This window comes from Sciurus carolinensis, chromosome 1, assembly GCF_902686445.1.
Source record: "Sciurus carolinensis chromosome 1, mSciCar1.2, whole genome shotgun sequence".
NCBI classification, from domain to species: Eukaryota; Metazoa; Chordata; class Mammalia; order Rodentia; family Sciuridae; genus Sciurus; species Sciurus carolinensis.
In genome coordinates, this window is record NC_062213.1 from 176,124,329 (window position 1) to 176,149,237 (window position 24,909).

A 24,909-nucleotide genomic window follows, 5' to 3' on the forward strand; every position below is an offset into this window, starting at 1 on the left:
ATTATTCAGATTATTTACTTCTCCTTGTGTGAGTTTTGGTAACTTGTGTCTTTCAAGCAATTGGTCCATTTCATCTAAATTATCAAATTTGTGAGCGTAAAGTTGTTCCCAATTTCCTTAATTGTACTTTTATTAATGATGGATTAACAGTGATGAGCTCTTTTTCATTTCTCATATTCATAATTTTTATCTTCTCTCTCTCTCTTTCATCCTGGGTAGAGACTTATCAATTTTACTGATACCTTCTTTGAAAGAACCACCTTTTGTTTTTTCTGATTTTCTCTATGGGTTTCTACTCCTCAGTACTCTTTCCTTTTTCACTATTGCCCTTCTCTAATTCATCTACCTTCCTGCAGTCAACGTCATTTTCTTAAGGTTCAAAACTGATTGTTATTTATCTCCTAAAATCCTTCAAGTTTACCTGTGCCTTTAAGATAAAGCCCAGCCTTTTTCCTCTTATCTCCTCCTACCCTCTTTTCCTTTTAGTACTGGGGATTGAACCCAGGAGTGCTTTACCACTGAGCTACAACCTCCCATCCTTTCTATATTTTATTGTGAGATAGGGTCTAAGTTGCTAAGGCTGGCCTTGAACTTACAATCCTCCTCCCTCAGCCTCCCAAGTTGGTGGGATCACAGGTATGTGCTACCACATCCAACCTTTTCCTGTTACCTCTAAAGTTCCACATGATTTGGTTTCTACCCATCACTCCATACTCACCATGTTCTACCCTCAGAACTGTTGGTGCTTTCGGAGTATAGTAAAGACAGATATTATATCTTTACATATGTATTTATTTTAATTATAGTTAAGGAATATATAAATAAGTCAATAAATTATATAGGAAACTTCAGTTGGTTAGGATTTTAAAAGAACATGAAGAAAGTCAAAGGTTGGCTAGCCAAAATAAACTAAAAATGGAATTTTTAAATAATGAAAGTTTGAGAAAAATTACAGAAAAAAAGAAATATCTAAATGTAGTTTTTCATTGTAAAGGTATCATAAGGACAATACTTGTGATCAAAAGAAAAGTACTCACAATTCTACTATTCTGACATAACTGTTAGGATATTCAGCAGGAGTTATTATGTTATATTCAGATATGGATATTGTGACAGGCTTGAAGGCTATAACCCCATAGTTCTTGACCCTAGCACATTATTAATGACTCATCTGGGGGAACTATTAAACATAAAGGTATCTGAGTCTGATTCCTGACCAACTAAATCAGAATCTATGAGTGGTGAGGTCCCAAGTGCAAATCATTGCATACAGATAAATCCTATGTGCAGACGCATTTATTCCTGGTATTAATCACCTGGAGAAATAGGGAGTTCCTCAGACAGGAAATGGAGTCTTTTATTAAAGCATGGTTCCAATTTGGATGCGTATTACACTTACCTGGGGAGTTTAAAAAATTCCAATGCCCATGTTACACCCTTGCTCGGTGACTTCAAAATCTCTAAGGGGTGGGATACAGGTTATCAGTAATTTTTAACCCCCCCAGGTAATTCCAATACATAGTCAAGGTCAAGATCGACTGTGCAGAGAAAGAGACCCAGGAGCTGTAAAGTGGGAATTTGGCTCTTTGGGTCTTGGTCACATAGGTATCAAGATGTCTAAGAGGAAGTCTTTGAACAGTATGCTGTGAAACAGGCAAGCAGTTATGAAGCAAAGAATCCAGCCAAATCCTGCAATGCTATTTTCTCCTGTTATAAATAAGAATGACTCTGGATCACACTTGCTACAGAAGAGTTAGTTCTGCATTTTGACTGTATGACTTCACTCACATATGGAATCTAAACAGGTTGAGTTCAAAGAAGTAGAGAGTGGAGTGGTTCACCAGAGGCAGGGAAGGCAGGGTGGGGAATGGAGAGAGACTGGTTAATGGGCACAAAGTCACAGCCAGATTGGAGGAATAAGTTCTGGTGCTGTACTCTCAGGGGGCCCTTGCAGCTAACAATATTGCATCACATAATTAAATGTAGTTGGCAGAGAGGATGTTGAATGTTCTCATTACAAAGAAATGATAAAAAAATGAAGAGCGAGCTAGGGACATGGCTCAGTGGTTAAGCACTCCTGGGTTCAATCCCTGGTACCAAAAAAGAAACAATAAATGTTTGAGTAGTGAGGTGATCAATACACAATATTTAAATGTAACAAAACATCACACTATATCCCATAAAGATGCACAATTATATGTCAATCAAAAGAGTTAAAATAATACAGAAATTATACATTTTGTAAGCCAGGCCACTTCTCTGGGTTTCTTATACTCTCGGGTTTATTCTTTTATCCTCTTTCAATCTTTAGTGAATGAATATATGTCTTGGTTCTCTTTATGACCAGTTTTTCTCCCTTCTCTTAAAAGCATTAAAGAGAAATTGTGCTCCCTGGAGTCATGTGATGGTGGCAGCAATCTTGAAGTAAGAGACCCTCCAAGAGATGGTGAATTCAGAGTCAGTCCTTCCCACTCCCTAAAACTCTTCCAGAATTGATACTTGGAGGATCTGGGATTTCTCATTAAAGGCTGGCACTATAATCTCTTATACTCTCTTCCTTATGTCCTCAAATGCCTTAAAAAACATTTACTGAAAGTTTACTGTACACCACAAACACTATATTAGGAACTGTGAATACATCTGAGCAGGGCATTTTGCCCTTATAAAGTCTACAGTGTAGTTGTTCAAATTTAGGATGAAACTGTGTGAATTTGGGGAAAAAAAAATAGGAAGCAATGTTGACTAGTGGGAGAAAAAGGAAGTCTGGAGCTGGCAGAGGAGGGTTCAAATACTGGCTTGCTTCTATGTAGTTCTGTGAACACATGTAAGTTATGTATCCCTTCTACAGTCACTTTCTCATTTGTTAAAATGCATTTAAATGCAATATACTTTGCAGAGTTGTCCATCAATTCATTCATCTATGCAATAAATACTTATTGAGTAATCACTCAGTAACAGGTGCTAGGAAATAACAGAATAAAACAGGTGCCCTGCTGGCCTCCCTCGAGTGGGGGGAGGCAGACAATAAACAAGAAGCAAAATGTGTGCAGCATCTGACAGCAACACACACTCCAGAGGAAATGATACAGCAAAGGGGATTAGGGAATGCCCACAAGGGTCTGGGTGACAAAATTTAAAATGGGATGGGCAGGGAAACTTTACTAACAAGGTAGCATTTTAACTAAGGTCTGAAAAGGTAAGGGAGTGACTGCCTCTGAATAAATGTCCTCTGAATGCCAGTTATCCGGGGAAGAGTATTCCAGACAAAGAAATGAGCAAATCCACGGGTCTGAGGCAGGAGTGGGCTTGGAGTATGTGAGGCACCCAAGTATGGAGTCCAGAATGAATAAAAGACAAAAAGGAGAGTAGTAAGAAAGTCAGGGTCTAGACCATGTAGGTCCTTGGTGAGGACTGTAAAGATCTAAGAGAAACGAGCCACTGGAGGGTTCTGATCCCAGGAATGATATGATCTATCCTGCATTTTAACTGGATCATCTTGGCTTCTGTGTGGAAGTGGATGTTACAGTTTGGATCTTAAATATCCTTCAACTGCCAGGTGTTGAAGGCTTGGTCCCCTGCTGATGGTTCTGTTGAAAGATGGTGGAACCTTTTGGAAGTGGAGCCTAATAGGAGGAAGCTGGGTCTTTGGGGGTGTGTCCATGAAGGCATAATGGAAGGCATAATGGCTCCTTCCTCTCTTTCCTTGTTTCCCTGCCACCATGAGGTGAGCAGCATTGTTTCACTATGCACTCCCCACCATGATGTTCTGCCTTTCCACAGGTCTAAAGCAACAGGTCCAAGAAACCATAAACTGAAACCTCTGAAACTATGAACCAAAATAATAAGCCTTTCCTCCTTCTAGTGATTTTCTCAGGTATTTTGTCACAATGGCAGAAAGCTAATAGTGGACCACAGGAAGCAAGCAGAGAGACCAGCTGGAAGAGCAGTGATGAGGTGGGAGATGACAGCTGTTTGGACAGGGTGATGGTCTGGAGTAGGGAGAAGAGTTCCTGTATGTAAGGTAAGTCAAAAAAATTTGCTGGTGATTAAATTTCAGGGTCAAAGAAATGATATTAAAGTTTCTGGCTCAAACAACTGGAAGGAAGAAGTTGCCATTTCTGGGATAGGAAAGATTCTGGGAGGCAGGGATGTAAATCTGGAATTTGGTTCTAGCAATTGGAAAAATGAGTCTGGAGTCTGGGGAAAGAGAACTGGACTTGATGCAAATCTGGGAGTCATCAGCATGCAGATGAAGCTGGATAAAATCACTGAAGGGATTGTTGTGGGGAAGAATTAACATATAAAGCACCTACAATGGCATTAGGCATATAGTAGGTGCTCAATAAATACTTCTCCCTTGCAGCCATAAGGAACGTAGCAGGCTATCTGGAATTAATATGTTCACATACAGCTGTATTTTATTTTGAGACAGGGTCTCACTACATTATCCAGGCTGGCTTAAACGTGTGATTCTCCTGCCCCGGCCTCCTGAGTGGCTGCGATTACAGGTGTGTGTGACTACACTCAGCTTTCTCCAGCTGTATTTTAGACAGGTCCATGTTTATAGGCCTTTCGCAACTGGCCTGGTTTTCACAGGGCTCTGGGGGTTAAAAGTTGATGGTTTGGGCTTTCATGTCTTTGTGTCACAGCAAATTCCTTATGAAATTACACTGAGCTATTAAAGTCCCTTTGCTCTTGCACACCTGGTGACTATAAAACACCACACTGTGGCAGCAGACAGGACTTTCCCCAGAGCACAGAGCAGCTACCCACACCCAGCTGAAAGAGAAAAACTTCATTAACCAAATCGGCTCCCGGAAGGCACGCATCAGCTCAGGAACCATGAACGACAGGATCTGGTTCCTTCAAGGAGTCCAGATGGCCCCTCTCCCTTGGAACAATGGGTACATTCCTGGATCAGAGTGTCATATTCCTCCTGAGAATGAAATTTCCTTGGGGTTCTGTCTGGAATGGTCTGCCTCCAGACAGGGACAGGGCTAACCCCCTCACTTCCTTTGAGTCTTTGCTCAAACGTCACCTTCTCAATGAGTCCTACTCTGACCATCCCACTTAAACTTGCAATGCAACAGCATTTCCTCATCTTGCTTCATTTTCTTCCACAGCACTTATTATAATACTTTTTGTTTACTGACTGTGGTGTTCACTGGTATATACGCAGAGCACAGAATATTGCCTGATGCTTGGGAGTTACTCAAAAAATTTGCTGAATGAATGAGGAATGCTGTTGGGGCAGGAGCCTTTAGCTCCGAAACATCCCCAGGACCTTCAACTTTGACTGGGACCACAGAAGACCCCTTTTAGAGTCTCCCAAAGGACCAGACTTGAATCCCTGGAAGTATCAACCAGTCAGGCTGTAGTGGTATGCCCTAATGAGCCCGAGGGCCCAGCCCTCGAGGAAGACAGGATCAACTCTTGGGCTACCTTGAGGCCAGCAATGCCCACCACCTCACAAGCCTCGCACCTTGGTTATTTTGGTACACCTCCCCCAACTATATCCTTGTCAGTTTCTTCATCCCAAGTCACTGTTCTTTGCTGCTTCTTAGACCGATCTACTTTCCTCTCCCTTGCCCTCACTTTGACTTTCCATCACATTCCATGAAGCCCTGTTCCCTTCTTTTTCCAGCTTCTTCAGTGAATATTTCTTTCATTTTCTGCTTTCATAGCAACCTGGGTCTCCTCTGAAAACACCATTTCTGCAGCCCTCTGTAACAGGAGCTGCTCCTTCATCCATACCCTTGCACCTTGTGGTCACTGGCACACTCTTTATATTCCATGAATGCATCCAACCACCATTATGTCATCTTACAGAAAAACAAGGGGCTGATGATGCAGCTCAGTGGTAGAGTGAGTACCTGGCATGCATGAGGCCTGGGTCCTATCCTCAGAACTTTAAAAAAAAAAAAAAAGAAATCTGATTGTTGCTCATGCTACTCAGCAATACTACCCTTTCTGTCCCTTGATGCTTCCATTTACTCCCTCCCCATTCACTAAGACTTTAGTTCACAAGAGTCCTAACCAATCAAGCTTAAAAGACTATGCATATGACTTAGAATTTTCAAGTTAATTCCATATACAAAACATAGTTGGTGCTCAAGAAATATTTGCTAAATGAATGAATGAAGAAATAGAATATGGGACATGGAGCAGGTGGCAAACCGAACCCAGGTCCCATTTTTGGACTATATCTTTCCCAGTTGACCAGATAAAAGATACAGGACAGGTTCAGTCTCTTATCACCACTCTAAAGTGGGAAACTGAGACCTAGTGGTTAAATAATGCTCAAGTGCAGAGACAGTAAGAAGTGGAACTGGGCCTAAAATCCATGTCTCATTCCACAGCAAGTGTGTGTCTGTGTGTGTGTTTGCAGTACACGTTTAACCATCAAAAAAACCCAAACCAAACCAAAACCCTGCCTTCCTGAATGCCAGATCTTTGAGTTAGAAGACAAGCTTTTGCACATGAGTATTCCTGAATAGTTTTTATAGCATACACAAGAGATTTTATGTAATTACAAGCAGCAGAGGAGTCTCAAAGGAAACACAAACAAATCTACTTATTTCAGAAAAAGCAATCTATTTATTCCAAAATGACATAATGAAAAGAATGTAACGAAGGTGAAAAATATCTATTTTCATGACTTTTGGAATATCACAAGCCAAAAAGTTTTTTTTTTAATATAAATTAATAATATATACTTTATTAATACTTTAATAAAGAAAACACCTCACTAAGGTGAGAAAATGATTTTTCATACGGATGTAGCTATGCTACATTCTCAATGAGAGATAAGCCAATTACACCTTATGGTCCAAAACCAACCCACCACCTAAGGGGGAAAAAAAAAAAGAAAGAAAGAAAAGAAAAGAAGCCTAATATTTTATGACACAAAATTATATGAAATTAAGATTTTAGTGTCCATACGTAGTTGTATTGGAATACAGCCTTTCTCATTTGTCTACGTATTGTCTACGGATGCATTCATGTTTCAACTGCAGAGCTGAATAGCTGTAACAGAGACAACAAAGCCCCAAATCCTACAATATTCAGTTTCTGGCTCTTTACAGAGGAGGTTTGTCAACCCCTGTTTTAATTTCTTCTGACTTATCTTCCAGTTCACTAATCCTATCTTCAGTTATATCTAATCTACTATTAAACCCTCCTATTGCATGTTTAATTTGGGTCATTACATTTTTCAATTCTAGAAGCTCATTATTTTTAAAATCTAATATTTGACTTTTTATGCACATAGTTTAGTTTTTTATTTCTTGATAGTATATGTAATTGTTCTATAAACTAATTCCAATTTCAGAAATCTTTGTGGGCTCTCCTTTGTTGTCTGTAGTTTTTCATGGTTCTCACTAATGAAAGCTCATTTTCTTATGAGTTATGTTTTACTATAAACTGCTCATTTTCTTGAACAGTTATTTGTGAGGTATTCACATCTTTTTTTTAAAGAGGATTTGCATTTGTTTCTGCCATGTACTTAAAGGCACTGCCAAGTCTGGAATGTCTTCAACGCTACTCATGGAGTTAAGATTCCCTAGATCACCTAAACGATGGGAACCCTGGCAACAAGTATCAAGTGGTTTTGTTTAATTAACTGTTTACCCTAATTCACTCAGAGCTGTGGTTATAGCACCTGTAGTCCCACCTAGGGGGTTCAGGTTTAGTTTTCGTTCATCTTTACACCTAAGTCCTTTGCGTTACGGTTGAGTATAGAAAGGGTTTTTATTTTATTTTATTTATTTACTTATTTTTTGTGGTACTGGGAATTGAACCCAAGGACACTTAACCACTGAGTCATATCCCCAGCCCATTTTAATAACTTATTTAGAGACGGAGACTCATTAAGTTGCTTAGGGCCTTGCTAAGTTGCTGAGGCTGGCTTTGAATTCAAGATCCTCCTGCCTTAGCCTATGGAGACACTGGGATTACAGGTGTATGCCACTGCACCCAGCCTTAAGTTTAATCAGAGTTCTTGAAGAGGAGTAGAGAGTAGGGCAGAGGTAATATTTGAAGAGAGAATCCTTAAAATTTTTCAGAAGATATAAGTTCTCACATTCAAGAAACTAAATAAATTCAGTGGATTAGACAAATCCACTGAATGAAAGGAAGGGAGTGGAGATAGGAATAGGAAAGACAGTGGAATGAATCTGATATAATTTTCCTATGTACGTGTATGAATACACCACAGTGAATCTTGGCATTGTGTACATCCACAAGACTGGGATCCTAATTAGAGTAAGATATACTCCATGTTTATATAAATATGTCAAAATAGACTCTATTGTCATATATAAATAAAAAGAAGAAATTTAAAAAGCTAAATAAATTCCAATCAAGATAAATAGAAGCTGTGTGCAGTGGCACATGCCTGTAATCTCAGGGTCTCGAGAGGCTGAGACAGGAGGATTGCAAGTTCAAAGTCAGCCTCAACAACAGGGAGGCACTCACTAAGCAACCCGGTGAGACCCTGTCTCTAAATGAAATACAAAATAGGACTGGGGATGTGGTTCAGTGGTTGAGTACCCCCTGAATTCAAACCCAGGTACCCTCCCCCCAAAAAAGATAAATAGAAATCCTTACGTCTATTTATTCATAGTTTATAAAACCCTTTCTTTTATTCTTCATAAAACTATAGAAAGTGTTAGAAACCTACATCTTTCATCAATGAAAATTGGAATTTGGAAAGCTAAAATGAATTACCTAAGGTCATATAATACTAAGCAGCAGAGGCAGAATTCCAATCCAGTTTCTTTGAGAGAGACTGGAAGATCTCAAATCTAAACTTGGAAAGGGAAATCTAAACTTTGCTGAGGAATTGCCCCCCAAAAGCAGATTCTTTAACTTGGAAACCTCTCTGAAAAAGGATGGAAACCCTTTTCAGATATCTGTTTTCCTCTGAAGAAAGCACTAGACTGTAAAAGCCTTTTTGCAGCCAGAGGCAGGAAAGTTCTAGCTTGTGCCTTAGATTGTGAGTTAAATGGGGCCAAGCCAATTCCTTGGCCAAAAACCAATTGACTCAGAAGGCTCATGGAGGCAGTCTGATATACAACAGCCTGCTCAGTACCACTCCTCTGTCAGGACAGCAGGGCAGAAGTGTCCTCCTCCTCCACTGTTGAAGACAGCTTAAATACTGCAGTTAGCATGTCCTCAATAGCATGTCCTTTGTTCACCAATGTAATTCAACTTAGTAATTACTACCTCTTCCATTCTGGTGGCATTTCACTTACTTGTGAATCATTACTTGATCTGTTTTTTTGTCCAGAGCACTAAATTAAGAATTTTCTAAGAGCGAAGTGTTGGTTTTCTAACACAATCAAGCTCTACTCCCTAGATGTTAGCATGTAGCTAATCTCTCTCCACCAGCCTGGTAAAAAGAGCAGGTCATTCTTCCCTCGCCATGACATAGAAGCCGGGAGACTTACAATGCCTGAACTCATAGCATGAGGCACCAGAGCCAAGAAACAGATTCCAGGAAAAGGAGCCAGATGCCAGACAATTCAGTGGAAAAGTCAAATGGGCCCTGGTTTGCTAACTTACATAAGTAGGACCATCAAAATCTGAAGCAGCTGTGGATAAGGCCTTATGCAAGAAAGGAAAGGACCCCTAATCTTCCACGATGTCTGCTTCAGTCAGGACAGGGGACATAAGTGCACAAAGACTACCAACAAAAGGAGTTATGGGAGGTGATAAGGTAGCTTTACAAGTATTTATTATCAACCATGTGAGTGGTCTACACAGAGCATGAACATACAGAGTGGAAAGAGATGCCTACCTCCAGGCGTGATGGTCAAAGGGGAAGTGTACAATCATTCACCCATAACCCTAACCCAACCATCCAAGAATTCAGTGCTTACTGAGCATCTAGCAATTATGTACCTGTACAGTATAAGAACTAGAGAAACCAAGAAGACCAGGAAAGGAAAGAATTCATTTGTTCAATTAAATCCTTATGACACCCCATAAAGCACGTATTTGTTGTCGTCATCTTATACAAAACTGAGGCTCATAGTGGTTAAGTAGCTAACCGTAAAGCACAAAGCGAATAAATGGCAATCTGGGATCTGAACCAAGGTTTGCCTGGCTCCGAGTCTGTGTCCTTAATAAATTAATAATCTTTACACAGTTACAGTACAGCAACATAATTGGTAACAGAGGCACAAAATTCAATGGAAGGGAGGAAGTGATCTCTGAGTTTTCCAACTGGACTAGCAAGGAAAGGGAACTTCAGGCACAGACAAGAAGCCACTTACAAAGACACAGGAAAAGGGAAGAAAGTTTACCTGTGGCAGGAGTGATAGGAGTTGAAGCTGGAGAAGAAGATGGGACTGAGCATAGAAGGTGTTGCACGCTAGGTGGCAAAAATTCTTTGTAACTCAACTGTCCTGCACTCTGGAGAAGTCACCTTCCAGGGGCCTACCTTCTGTAATGACTGTGTATGCCAGCCACAACTAAGGCCTTTTGTTTGCACCCACCATCCCATTCTCCCAGGGCCCTGCAGACTATAATGTGCTCAGAGGTTTTGCTGACAACCAGGAGACAGAGGCCCCAGGGAATCCCCCTACAACCACAGGGGTGAGACAGGTGACCCCTTAAGGTTAGACCCACAGACTACCAGAACCAAGGCATTTCCTCATTCTACTTACAGTTTAGAGTCCAACTTCAGGAGGAAGCCCAATCGATCATACTCTGAAAAAGAAGCAGAAAATGTCACTGAAGTCAAGCTACTGCCAATATTAACAGGTTGCACTCCCTAGACTTAGACCATGGAGACAAACAGCCCTTGGAAAAGTATATGATTCAACTGCATCAAAGAATAACCACATACACAAGCCACAACTAAATGTAAGCCACAAAACATCTGCTGAGCACCTATTTTATGAAGAGCCAGGTTCAGTGCCATGGATTTCCTAAATCTTCTAGGCTGACCAGTCCTATTGCTGATATAGAATCACCTTCCTGCATAGATGTGGTACTCAAAACTGAAATTTAGTGGACTGTGAAACTGGAACCTGGAGAAGAGGGTTGGAAGCAATCTCTGTTTCCTCTAAGGTCTAAGCACAATAATTGGCTAACTAAGTCAAGACTAACTATGGGGTGCAGATGTGGCAGCCATGGGGTCCTCAAATCATGGCAGCAATTCTCTCTGTGGTTATCAGAAGGAACTGGTAGATCTCATTAGATGAAGAGGAAACTTTAAAAAAAAATTTTTTTTTAGTTGTAGATGGACACAAAACCTTTATTTTACTCATTTATTTATTTATTTTATTTTGATGTGGTGCTGAGGATGGAGCCCAGTCCCTCACACATGGAGGGCAAGCACTCTACCACTGAGCCACAACTCCAGCCCAACTCTTTTGACTTTTTAACATTATTGCCTCATTTTAAAGTGAGGTTGAAGCAGTTTTACAAAACAGTATGGACACATTTTTAAAAAGTGGGCCAAAGCAGAAATAAGCATATGGAAAATGGTAAGATGCAGCCAGGGAAAGAACACCAAAAGTGAATGTCCTGAGGCTGGTGCAGGATCAGAGATCGCGCCCCAAGTTTCCCCACAGCTACCACTAACTGCAAAGCACTGATTTCCTGGGTCACAGCATCCACAAAATAAGTTAGGAAAATCACTATTTCTAGTACCAAGGCTTGAGGGAAATTCCCTGTGTCAAAACTCAAAAATGTTTGTATCAGGAAAATGGTGGGAAGTGTTTCTTATACCTTGACTCATGGATTAAAATAAGGTAGCTTATGAATGTATTCTCAAATGGCCTGGCTTACTCTGAAGATAAAACAGAATAATAACAAAATTAGGATGGAAAAGGCCACACAGCAAGGCTTTCAAGGAACTCAGCCTTCAGTAGTCAGGGACTGGCCAAGAGAGGGAAGTTACATGTCCAAATACCACAGGGGTCATTCTGCAAGACCAGTTTGAAGCCCCAGCTTTCACAACCAGCGAGGCTGCAGTGGGAGAGGACTTCCTTTTCTTACCCTTGAAGACACCAACTAGGACACAGAACTTGGGGGGAAAGCTTGATGCTAGGAGAGCTCCCTTGGACGAGTGAAGCTTTCCTCAAAATAATTCCAGTGCTCTGATTCAGACGAAGAGATGAGACTTTCCTTAACACACCAAGAATTTTTTGAAAATTCAAAGGAAATCCCAAAAAGTTTCAATTAAAAAAAAATTTTTAAAGTCTATAAATAGTGTCAAAGTTTAATACTCTTTCAACACTCATATTTTCTCCTTTGATGAAAAGGAAACATCAACTTGCCAAATACATGTCACTAGTACCCAAGTGGTAACCACCTTGGGGCAGCCATCATGCTGTAGCTCCTCAGACCTGAGCAAGACCCTTGACAAACAGTCCCCCCAAGCTCTGCAGATTCCTTCCCAAGAGGCCAGAGAATGCCTTCCCCCTCGTGCAAACTCCCAACACAGGATCAAGCAAGGGTGTGCCAAAAAGAGGGAACCAGAAGAATGCAAGAACCTCTGCAGCAGCTCACACCACTGACTGCTGTTGTCTTAAACAATTCTGTTGAAATGTCTGTCAATTAATTGCCCCCACACACATCTGTGGCGGGCGAGACCCAGGGCCCAGAGTTATGCCACAAGCATCCAAGATGGCGACTGGCAGAGAGCCAAACGGTGTGCTGAATGCGCCTTGAGAAAAACAGAAAGCGCTTACCATTGGCTGTATGATAATTAGTTCAGCTGCCTAGGCGTGGACAGATATATCTTACATGCATGCTTAAGCTCGTGATCGCTTGACCTTTAATAGGATTGGATGGACACATCTGGTTACAATTGCATATGCATGAGACTGCTTATATATTGAGGGTGTTATCTGAATAAAGTGGAAGTTGTTTCATGAACTTCTGAAGAGTACGTGTCATTTGTCCCACTGGTCGGCGGCAAGCGGCACACATCTTCTGCACAGCAACCATAATTATATCTATGGTTTATTTTCTAATGGCATCTTACTGACTGCATATTGAACAAATAAAAACACTATTTCTACAGAAATTTTGCTCCCTCCATAGCTCTCTTGGTCTATCTCTCCATTTCTCTTTTCTTAAGAGACATGAGTACCAGGAACTTTCCATTTTTCTTTAATTTAAGAAAAAGGTAGCTGGGTGTGGTGGTGCACACCTATAATCCCAGTGGCTCAGGAGGCTGAGGCAGGAGGATCGAGAGTTCAAAGGCAGTCTCAGAAAAAGTGAGGCACTAAGCAGCTCAGTGAGACCCTATCTCTAAATAAAATATAAAATAGGGCTGGGGATGTGGCTCAGTCTCAGTGGTCGAGTGCCCCCAAGTTAAAAAAAAAAAAAAAAGAAAAACAAAAAGAAAAAGGTAGTTTTCTTAAATAGCCACTTGCTTGGCTTTACTGTCAGACCCCTGCTCAGGACGGGAGCTGCATGTCCTGTGAAGGGCAATCTCTACCAGGTCAGTTAACATGCCAGGCAGCAACACAGGCTTAGCACTACCATAGCTTCTGATTTTTTTTGGATCAAGATTTTGGATTTTTTTTTTTTCAAAATAAAGTATCTCAATCTATACATAATGACAGTAGATTCAAGAAAAAAAAAATCTAAAGATTATGTAGATCAAAATGTGACTCGGCAGAATTTGGCCAGTGGGCTGTTTGTAAGGCATCCTAGATTGACAGCACACAGGGTTCTGGCTGCACACAGTGGGTCCTCAATAAATACTTGTGGGCTGTTCTTATCAGGATTACTTGATCACAACAGTCATAAATCTCTATCAAACTAGTATGAAAAGAAAGTTAAGCTTCTAAGGTGATAAATTTCAGACACCAAAGTGAGATGTAAAATTCCAAAGGAAATATCTGAAAATTTGTTCCATAACTGTAAAGGTCCTCCCACGATGAGACATAACAGTAACCAGTTGTTAGAGAAAAGAGGATTTAAAGTTTCTTGGGCAGAGCCTGTGTCATATGAGCCTCACCTCCTTCAAAGGGCAGAATACCTGGTTAATCTTGTCCCTCACTCCGGCCTGGTAAGGGAGTTTAACATGTGGCCTTTAATGTACGAGGACACAGTGGGTTACCTGGGCCGGCCTTCCGCCTGACAATTCTAAGGACAGAGATGGGCTGCATGGCAGCAGGAGAGAGCAGCGTTTGGGGCTGGGCTATACTCCCAGAATCTGCTATGGAAAGGAATGTAGGAACAAGTTAGGGTAGGGTCATTTTAGGTTCTTCCCCAAACATCTGCCTAGAGGGCTGACAAATCCTTAGCTACTACAAGCAAGCAGACATTTAGATTCCCAGGAGCTGCAGGAGTGAGCAGCAAGGCTGAGGTGAAGTCCCCAAAATGAACAGGGGTTCCAAAACACTTAGGAGAGTACTTCCCAAGTCAGCTTTTCAGTCACCAGGCCCAAGAGTGCAATCATTATCCTAGGTTTTTCTGTTCATGTTCTCTCTCCCCCTTTCACAGCAATTCCAGAAGTCAGAAAGAGCAGCCAGCAACTGGTGGGGAGCTGAAGGAGTAAGACATGCAGACCTTCCCTTCTTCCTAGGGTCAGGCACCAATCAGTGGAATCCAGAATGGGGAAAGAGGAAGCAAGTGCAGCTTTGGTTGACTTGAAAGCTGACTACTGCTATTATGAGAGATTGGATGCTCTAATTCTGGAATTGGTGATTCAAAGTGACCATGCAATTTTTATGATCTGAGAGTAATTACGAACTTCACTAGAGACGTTCTTCACTGAGAGTCGCTGTGGTTTCCTGCTTCAACAGTGCTTGGACAGAACCCGGCGCTCAACCCCCCACCCCATCCTGCCACTCCAGCGCCACACGGCCCCCCGCCTCTCCTCAGTTGCCCGCCATGAGGACCACAGGTGCACCAGAACTACCAACAGGACTCGGAGGCCACCATCAACCGCCAGATCAACCTGGAGCTCCACGCCTCCTAGGTCTACCTGTCCATGTCTTACTACTTTGCCGGTGATGATGTGGCTTTGAAGAACTTTGCCAAATACTTTCTTCACCAATCTCATGAGAAACTGATGAAGCTGCAGAACCAATGAGGTGGCCGGATCTTCCTTCAGGATATCAAGAAACCAGACTGTGATGACCGGGAGAGAGGGCTCAATGCAATGGAATGTGCTTCACACTTGAAGAAAAGTGTGAATCAGTCACTTCTGGAACTGCACAAACTGGCCACTAACAAAAATGACCCCCACTTGTGTGATTTCATTGAGACTCATGACCTGAATAAGTAGGTGAAATCCATCAAAGAATTGGGTGACCATGTAACCAACTTGTGAAGATGGGAGCCCCAGGATCTGACATGGCAGAGGATCTCTGACAAGTACACCCTGGAGAGAGTGATAATGAGAGCGAAACCTTAGGCTGACTTCCCCATACCTATGGAAGTGACTTCCCTGGTCACCAAGGCAGTGCATGCATGTTGGGGTTACCTTCACTTTTTCTATGAGTTGTACCAAAACATCCACTTACGTTCTTTAATTTGTACCATTCCTTCAAATAAAATTTGGTACCAAACAACAACAACAACAACAACAACAACAAAACAAACCTTCACTGGACTTCCCATGCTAAAAACATTTTAAGGGGACAGAGGGAATGGAAGGTGATTTCTGTGATTAATGCCCCCATATTTCCTCCACGTAAATCACACTGGTCGCACTGACTTAGGCAAATAGAGTGATTTACATGATTGTTTTGTGGTACAGGGGATTGAGCACAGGGCCTTGGGAGGCTACGAAAGCACTCTACTAGCTACAACCCCAGCCCATCAGGGTGATGTTCACATAACCGAACTATGGTGACGGTGGGAGTACAGAGAGCGTCAGGGACAAGTGACAGTCACTGGAAGGCCATTAGGCCCCCTCTGCTGGCTGCACTCTCCCCAATAAGCTTTCTCCATAACTTTAGCAATATATGGCTGCCAGCAACTAGTGCACATCTTCAGCTCCAAGACCATCTTCAGCTCCGTCTTCAGCTCTGTCACAGAAAAGGGACAGTTGCTCTGTTCCTGATTGCAAAACTCCTGGGGAGGAGTGAGGGATGACCTAGCCACAGCAGCTCTTAACTCCTATTCTAGTTACAGCCATCAAGGAGATGGGGCTTGTGGAAAATGATGAGTCCCCCATGACACACAGGGTTAGAATGAGCATTTTTACCAGAAGGAATGCTCTGTCTTGAACAAATAAAAGGCCGTTGGGAATGGTAGAAACGATCTTGGAAAAGTTATATACACTGGGCCCTGGGCCTTATTTTGCCCCTCACTCCTTGGTGGGCATTCCTCTTCCCTGACAACCTCTTAAATCCTCCTACTACCCCCGGGACTCACTGCTCAGACCCAAGTTTACCTCCCTGCACTTCTGCCTAAGTTAAGGCCTGTCTGTCCTGGAGGCTCTGCTTTGATTGAGGCTCTCTAGGGTAGGCTGCTCCTGCTCTCAGTTACCCCATGATGCCCCTGTTATTGTTCCCCTCCCACCTCTTTCTTGTGTGTGGGATTTGTTGGGTTTTAATGAAATTTGTGGACCTGTGGGTTTTAGTGGACTTTGAAGAAATTCTGGCTATTATTTTTTCAAATGTTTCTGCCCTCCCCTGTCTTCTCAGGGCTCAATTACACTTGTATCAGGCTGCCTGAAGTCCCACAGCTCACAGGTACTCTGCTCATTGTTTTCCCCTCTGCTTCAGTTTGGATAGTTGCTCAGACACAGCTTACTCACTCTTCTTTTATTCTACTGTGTCTAATTTGCTAATGGTTCATCCAGTATATTTTTCATCTCAGACATCGTATTTTTCATCTCTGGGTGTTCTTTTATATCTTCTATGCCTTTCCTTAACATTCCCATGCTTCCTTCTAGCTTCTTGAACATGTGGAATGTGTTGTGATGTCTCTGTCTACTAATGCCACCACTTGTGTCATCTCTAGGCCTCTCTCTACTGATTGGTTCTCTCCTCATTCTAGGTTGTATTCCCATGCTTCTCTGAATTGTCTGGTAATATCTGATTGGTTGCCAGTCATGTCCTTGTTGAGGGCAGGGTATTTGGGCATTTCTTAACTATTCTGAGGTACAATTAAATAACTTAGAAAAAGCTTGTTCCTTCTGAGGTTTACTTTTAAGGGTTGCTCGCTTAGGGTCAAAGACATGAGTAGACTTTAACCTAGGGCTAATTTTGCACAATCACTAATTGTGCCCCACTATTAAGGCCATACCCTTCTGAGTACACTATGTAATACCCTGAATTTTATGAAGTTTGCCCACTATTCCCAGGGATTATCTGCCTGCTCCTTTCTAGATCTTTCCCCAAACTTCTGGTAGTTTTTGCATCCACATGCACTTATCAGCTAAGAAGTTCAAGGGGACCCTTGACACATCCCAAAGCTCTTATTGTGTGCAGCTCTCCCCTTGCAGGTAATCTGTGAATTCCAGCTGTCTTGATCTCCTCAAGGCCTCAAGTCTTTCCTCAACTTAGGAAGAGTCTTGGGTTCTCCTTCCCTGAGTGGTGGCTTTGAACTGTCTCCAGGTGGTTAGCTTGGACAATTACAAGGCAGACCTCACTGGTTTCCTTCTTTCAGAGATCAGTATTCTGTGCTACCTATTGTTCAAAGTTTGAACAACTTTTCTTTCCACATATTTTCTCTTTTTCACTTGTTTCTCTATCTTTCTTCACTTTTTCCTTGCTCAATCTAGACTCTAGCTTGCTTAATACTCAACTCAGTCTGCCCAACAATCTTTCCACTGCACCAAACCAAAGCTCTTGTAAGCTCCGACTTGTCTACACAGCGACCTCCTGGACGTTTTCACTTCGATGTCATATGGATGCTGAGAACTCTAGATGGCAACACAGCTCACCACTCTCCTCACAGCCATCCTCACCCGCACACTCCTAGAACCTGGTCCTCCACCAGTACTTCCTGCCTTTATGAATGTCACCCCTATTCACCCAGCTCCCAGGCTTGAAACTCAAGAGGATGCATCAATTCCTGATTCTCTCTTATTTCATTTAGTTAATTATCTTGTCCTTTTAATTCCTTCTCCTAAAGGGATCTCAAATCCACTTTTCTCCATTTCTATGAACCCTGACTAAGCCAGTTTCATTATTCTAACAACTTCCTACCAGGTTTTCCTGCCTCCTGTCTCGTCCCTTTCTAGTAGGTTCTCTGTGCTATAACTGAAGCTATCTTTCTATAAGATAAATATGATTATGTCATAATCCTGCTTAAGGCCTTTGATTGGACTGTTATTCTCAGAATAAATCCAAATCTCTTGGTTTATGAAATCCTTCATGATCTGGCCTATAGCAACCATTCTAATTCCATGGTTGTTTTTTTTTTTTTTTTTTATTTAATCTGTTAGATACACATGGTAGTGGAGTGTACTCTGACATATTATACATACAGGAAGTATAACTTATTCTAATTAGGCTCATTATCATGGCATACACGATGTGGAGTTTCACTGGTGGTGTATTCACATGTGAACACAGGTTTTGATTCCCGCATCACCCTTACATCAACTCACCCACCCTGAGTCAACTATTTTATGTTCCTTTAAAGAACCTTTACCATCTCCAGGCCTTGGGACGTGCTTTCTGTCTCATTTTCCCAGCCCCTTTCACAGTGGTTATTTCCTACCCATTGTTCCTAAGTGGCTGGCAGTCACCTCTAACTCAACACACTGCAAGTCAGACTTGCTGTTACTCTCCCGAGTCCTGGGTTTTTTGCTAATGGCATCATCATCCAGTCCTCCCCACAGTCCTCATTTTTAGGTACAGACGCCCCTCCCTGCACCATGGGCACTGCTTTTCCTGTATCTTCACAGCTGCCTGGACCACACAGCAGCCTGTTCACCTGCCTTCTCAGCCTCGCCTGCCCCTTCTTTCTGGGCAGGCAGCTCTATGTCTGTTACTGCAGATACTTGTTCTCGGTCATCCCGCTGACTTGGGAAATACCCACTCATCCTCAAGAGGCAGCCATCACCCACGGCTCCCCCCCCCCCCAGCACTGGGGATTGAACTCTTAGCACTCTGTCACTGAGCTAACTCCTCCTGTCTCAGTCTTCCAAGCAGCTGGGATTATAGACATGTGTCTCCATACCCAGCACCAAAGCTCCATTTAATAGTCTTGTTGCACAACAAGGAACTTTATGATGACTTTTGCCTACCTTTCCAGCCCTATCTGGCACTATTCTCTCCCCTGTGCTGAACTCTAGCCATGCTGGCTGCCTTTCAGTTCCTTAAATAAGCCATGAGTTCTTTCAACACAGGATTTGTTCTTATAAGCTGTGCCTTATGCTTGAAATGTGCCCTTGCCTCTTTATTTGGTTAATTCTTGCTCATTTTTCACTCCAGCTCAATGTCCTCTTTCAGCAGAGCACGCCCTGCCCTTCCTGTCTAGATTATAACCCCCCTTTTATTTTTGTTTTATTTAATAAGGGTTTATTTTTATTTTTAGAGTCTGCATTTTGATTCGTTGTACACAATTGGGGTAAACTTTTCATTTCTATGGTTGTGCACAATGTAGATTCACACCATGCATGTAATCATACATGTACATAGGGTAATACTGTCTCAGTCTATCCTTCCCCCACCTGCCCCATTTCCCAATACCCAATCCAAAGTTCCTCCATTCTTCTCTTGCCCTGCCAACCCCCTCTTTATGTATCATCATCCACTTATCAGAGAAAACATTCAGCCTTTGGTTTTTTGGGCTTGGCTTATTTTACTTAGCATGATATTCTCCAACTTCATCCATTTATCAGCAAATGCCATAATTTTATTCTTCTTTATGGCTGAGTAATACACCATTGTGTATATATACCAGTTTCCTTATCCATTCATCAACTGAAGGGCACCTAGGTTGGTTCCACAATCTAGCTACTGTGAATTGAGCAGCTATGAACATTGATGTGGCTGCATCACTGTAGTATGCTGATTTTAAGTCCTTTGGGTATAAACTGAGGAGTGGGTAGCTGGGTCAAATGGTGGGTCCATTCCAAGTTTTCTGAAGAATCTCCAAACTGCTTTCCAGAGTGGCTGCACCAATTTGTAACTCGGCCAGCAATGAATGTGTCTTTTTCCCCACATCCACGCCAACACTTATTGCTTGTGTTCTGGATAATAGCCATTCTAATTGGCGTTAGATGAAATCTCAGGGTGGTTTTAATTTACATTTCTCTAATTAGTAGGGATGATGAGCACTTTTTCATATATTTGTCAATCACCTGTATATCTTCTTCTGTGAAGTGTCTGCCCAGTTCTTTAGTCCATTTATTGATTGGGTTCTTTGTATTTTTGGTGTAAAGTTTTTTAAGTTCTTTATAAATTTTGGAGATTAGTGCTCTCTCTAAAGTGTGTGTGGAAAAGATTCTCTCCTACTCTGTAGGCTCTCTTTTCACATTACTGATGGTTTCCTGTGCTGAGAAAAAGTGTTTTAGTTTGAGTCCACCCATTTATTGATTCTTGCTTTTATTTCTTGTGCTCTGGGGGTCCTGTTAAGGAAGTCTGGTCCTAAGCCAAAGTGATGGAGATTTGGACCTACTTTTTCTTCTATTTGGTGAAAGGTCTCAGGTCTAATTCCTTGGTCCTTGATCCATTTTCAGTTGAGTTTTGTACAGGTCGAGAGATAGGGGTTTAATTTCATTTTACTGCATATGGATTTCCAGTTTTGCCAGCACCATTTGTTGAAGAGACTACCTTTTCTCCATTGTATGTTTTTGGCACCTTTGTCTAGTATGAGATAACTGTACTTATGTGGGTTTGTCTCTGTGTCCTCTATTCTGTACCATTGGTCTACCTGTCTATTTTGGTGCCAATATCATGCCATTTTTGTTACTATCACTCTATAGTAGAGTTTAAGGTCTGGTATTGAGATACCTCCTGGTTCACTCTTTCTGCTCAGGATTGCTTTGGCTATTCTGGGTCTTTTGTTCTTCCAGATGAATTTCATGATTGCTTTATTTCTATGGGGAATGTCATTGGGATTTTAATTGGAATTGCATTAAATCTGCATAGCACCTTTGGAAGTATGGCCATTTTGATAATGTTAATTCTGCCTATCCAAGAACATGGGAGATCTTTCTATATTCTAATGTTTTCTTTCATTTATTTCTTTAATGTTCTGTAGTTTTCATTGTACAGGTCTTTTATCTCTTTTGTTAGATTGATTCCCAAGTATTTTATTTTTTTTTTGAGGCTATTGTGAATGGAGTAGTTTTCCTAATTTCTCTTTCAGAGGATTCATCACTTATGAATAGAAATGCATTAGATTTATGTGTGTTGATTTTATATCCTACTATTTTGCTGAACTCATTTATTAGTTCTAGAAGTTTTCTGGTGGAGTTTTTTGGATCATCTAAATATAGAATCATGTCATTAGCAAATAATGGTAGCTTGAGTTCTTCTTTTCCTATTCGTTAGATTATGCCCTTTTACCTGCTCCTTTGACATGGCACACATTCCCCTCCTCATTTATTATTACACATGTATCAGACTGGTGCCTCTCTTGTGTTAGTTGAGAAGTTCCACAAAGCTTCTCTGGGTTTGCTAACAACTCTATCACCGTAGCTGTTCCCCCATGCTAAGTGAGTATTGAATGAACACTATCTTCTCTGATCTAACCTGTTAGCCTAAGTGCCACTTGTCTGTGCTCTCCACCAAACTTACAGAGCTTATTGCATTTTTACCATTCTTTTGCTCATGAGACTGGAGTATACATCTTTTGGTTCTGTCCTCTTTTAGAAATTGGCCCCAAACGTTTCCTTTTGGGAAGTGCTTTTTCTCCCATTGTAGGCAAGTGGCAGGACTGTCAGTAGAATTTGGAATTTATGTCTTAACTGTAGGCACCTGGCAAAAACTATGTTGGCTGGTTGGTCTCTTTCTCCCTTAAACTGAGTGACATCAAGAAGAAAAACAGTACACGGACCATTTGCTTCTGCAACCTAGATCCCTGGAGCTGCCCTCCTGACCCTTTTGAGGGTCAAGTGTTTGACCTTTTTTTTTTTCTTTTCTGATACTGAGAATTGGACCCAAGGGCACTTTACCACTTACCTACATCCCCAGTCCCTTTCTTTTTCTTTCCTTTTTTTTTTTTGAGATAGGGTCTCACTAAGTTGCCCAAAGCTGGTCTTGAACTTGTAACCCTTCTATCTCAGCCTCCCAAGCTGCTGGGTTCATAGGTGTATTCCACCTTGTCCAGACATTTGACTTTTAATTTGATTCTGTACGTACCCAGATCTTTCTGGTACACTCTCTTCTATTTATTTATGTTTTATGGTTCTGCTAGGCAAGTGCTCTATCTCTGAGTTACATCCCCAGACCTTTTTAAATTTTATTTTGAAACAGGGTCTCACCAACTTGCCCAGGCTTGCCTCAAATTTGTGATCCTCCTACCTCAGCTTCCCAAAACTCTCTTTTTAAGGTTAGCCCAAGTCAGTTTCTGTTGCTTACAATGAAATACTCCTAACTCACATGCATTTGCGTTCTCCTGGGGGCTGGGCTTGCCTCTGTATCTTTAGCACCTAACACAGGGTCTGGTGCAGAATTGGTAGTCCACAAATGTGTTGAATGAATGTAGTGACCAAATGACCAGGGAAGCCTACGGAATAGCCCTGAGACCTGGATTCTTGTCTTCCTCCATCCCTCACAGTGAGGTGGCAACACTAGTGGTGGTGGCAGCGATGGCAGGGGCAGTGGCTCCCTCTCTGGACCGACAGCCTATCTTTTATAGCCGTGCTTCCCTTGCACTGGCTGTTCTCGGTTCCCAGCCCATTCAGCAGGTCACTTCACAGTCACGTGCCCATATACAGTCTTTCCCAACTCTTCTTAGGTAAAATTGTCTGCTGTCCTGTTTACTCAATGTTCCTTGCACCCTCTATTTCAGTTTCTGGCTTTTGCTCTAGGGCTTCCTTCTGAGAGGTAGTTCCCTCCCATCATTTGCCTGAAATTTAACCCCTGCCAGGAAAGCTTCCTGAACCTCCTCAGACTCCAGTGACTGCCCCACCACCATCCCAACCAGGGACTCCACCTGCTAAGGCTCCGCCCTCCGCTCCACACATTCAGGTTCCTGATGATCTAATCTGTGTGTGGCTCCACAGAGTTCTCCAACTAGCAGGAATGTTTAACATGATCTTCAGGAGGTATAAATTTAAAAAGAAAACAACCAAGCCTAACACTGCAGGCATACAGGGGCAAAGCCTCTTTACTGCTGGACTGGGCATGGCTCCAAATCCCAGGGTATCCTGCTTTACACAAACTAGTCTAGAACTGCATATGAAGCTAATTTCAGAATGCCAACACTTCCAGGATAGTTCACCTCTGGGGTAGCTGGCAGGAAGGTCAGGGGCTCACCAGTGGTGCACTGATCCCAAGTCTATGAAGAACAAAGACGCTGGGACTCCCAAGTCAGTCAGGCACAACAAGCACTGGTATTCACATGCAGCTCTCCTCAAGCTGGAAGATATTCTCTTCTCAGATACCGAAGCAAGCCAGTAGTTGTGCAGTGAAGGAAAAATGTTTAGTCTGGTGGTTTAGGCTTCCTTTCTGGCCTCCAGCAGGCCCAAAAGCCCAGGATTACAAAAACCACCAACCAAGGAGCACATGTGTGTCTGCTGCCTGGCTCCAAGTGGGAAGTGGCCTGGGTAATGCACATTTCTTCTCCAATCTTCTGCACCTGCACCGGGTCTGAGCTATGAATGTGTAAAGTGCTTTTTCAGATGCTTAAAGTCTTTGAAATTGACTAGCACAAAGCTGTTCTCCAGACAGTACCCGCTGTGCAGCAAAGGTGGTATACACACTTCCCATTTCATTACACAGAGTATTTTAAAAATGTGTACTTGTGGAAGAAATCTAATAAATTTAATAGTTGCTGGGATGGGAATGTAGCTCAGAACACTTACCTAACATGAATAAGGTGCTGGGTTTGATCCTGAGCACCACAAAAATAACAACAACAACTGCTACTGTTTTATCAAGAACTGGTCTTTTTTATTTTTAACCGTGTGTGGTCATGAAGAATGCAACAATGACCACCCATATAGATTAGGGCTGCTTCTTTTTAATTAAAAACACAAGTTCTGCCCACTCTTGTTTTTGAATAACCAATGGGAAAAAAGCAAGGAAAATTTTGTAGTAGTATGTAAATACCTGAGACCTCAAAAAAAAAAAAAAATCTGAACTGGTTCTTGGGATCCCACTAGTGTCCACAGATCATACTTTACAAATAATTACTCTAAAATAAAATTTTTTTTTTAATTCTTAAATTTAAAATTTTTTGAAGTTTCTCTTTTCCTGTCCACTGTTTCAGGGAAGACACAAACGTCCCCCATCCCTTTTCAGAACAGGGCTTGTCCTCACTGTGGCTGGAGTGATGCCTGCAGCACATACCTGTGGGTGAAACTGTGGCAGGAGCCGGACACAGGCGGTTTTCTCATTCTGCACAGACTGTCCTCATCTCATGGGACATCAAAACTTCCCAGCTGTGTACAGGTATGTGCTCTTAGGGTCGGGGCTGTCACCTCCCATCTGGGAATTTAATGAGGGAAGCCCCAGTACAAGGGATCTGATGGGATGCCCTCTGCTTCCCAGAAGAAGAATCATGTGACACCCACTTCCAAGGCCCACTGCATGGGGACCCACAGCATGGAGCTGGGGCAGGCCAAGTAAGGACTCCTGTGGGGCAGGGCAGGAGGAGCTGCAGGTGGAGGCCAAAACATCTGTCCCCACATAGACCTAATATCTCTATATGTCTGCAGCAAATATAACCTTGTATAGTCTCCACGCTGGCTGTGGGGTGACTCCTCCAAGAACTCATGTACATTTTGCAATAGAGTTTTACATTATTTTGAAATACTTGGCACAAAAAAATGACACTGGATTTGAAATCCATTTATTCTAC

At 42.1% G+C, this 24,909-nt stretch overlaps 1 protein-coding gene and 1 pseudogene across 1 annotated transcript in view; one reads left to right on the forward strand and one right to left on the reverse strand.

Moving 5' to 3' along the window:
• Positions 1 to 24,909, reverse strand: part of St3gal3 (ST3 beta-galactoside alpha-2,3-sialyltransferase 3) — a 190,717-nt gene that overhangs the window by 79,858 nt on the left and 85,950 nt on the right. Inside the window, 1 exon segment of the mRNA XM_053743415.1 lies at positions 10,671 to 10,713. Coding sequence (XP_053599390.1) covers positions 10,671 to 10,713 — 43 coding nt within the window.
• LOC124990789 (ferritin heavy chain-like) lies at positions 14,583 to 15,345 on the forward strand (annotated as a pseudogene).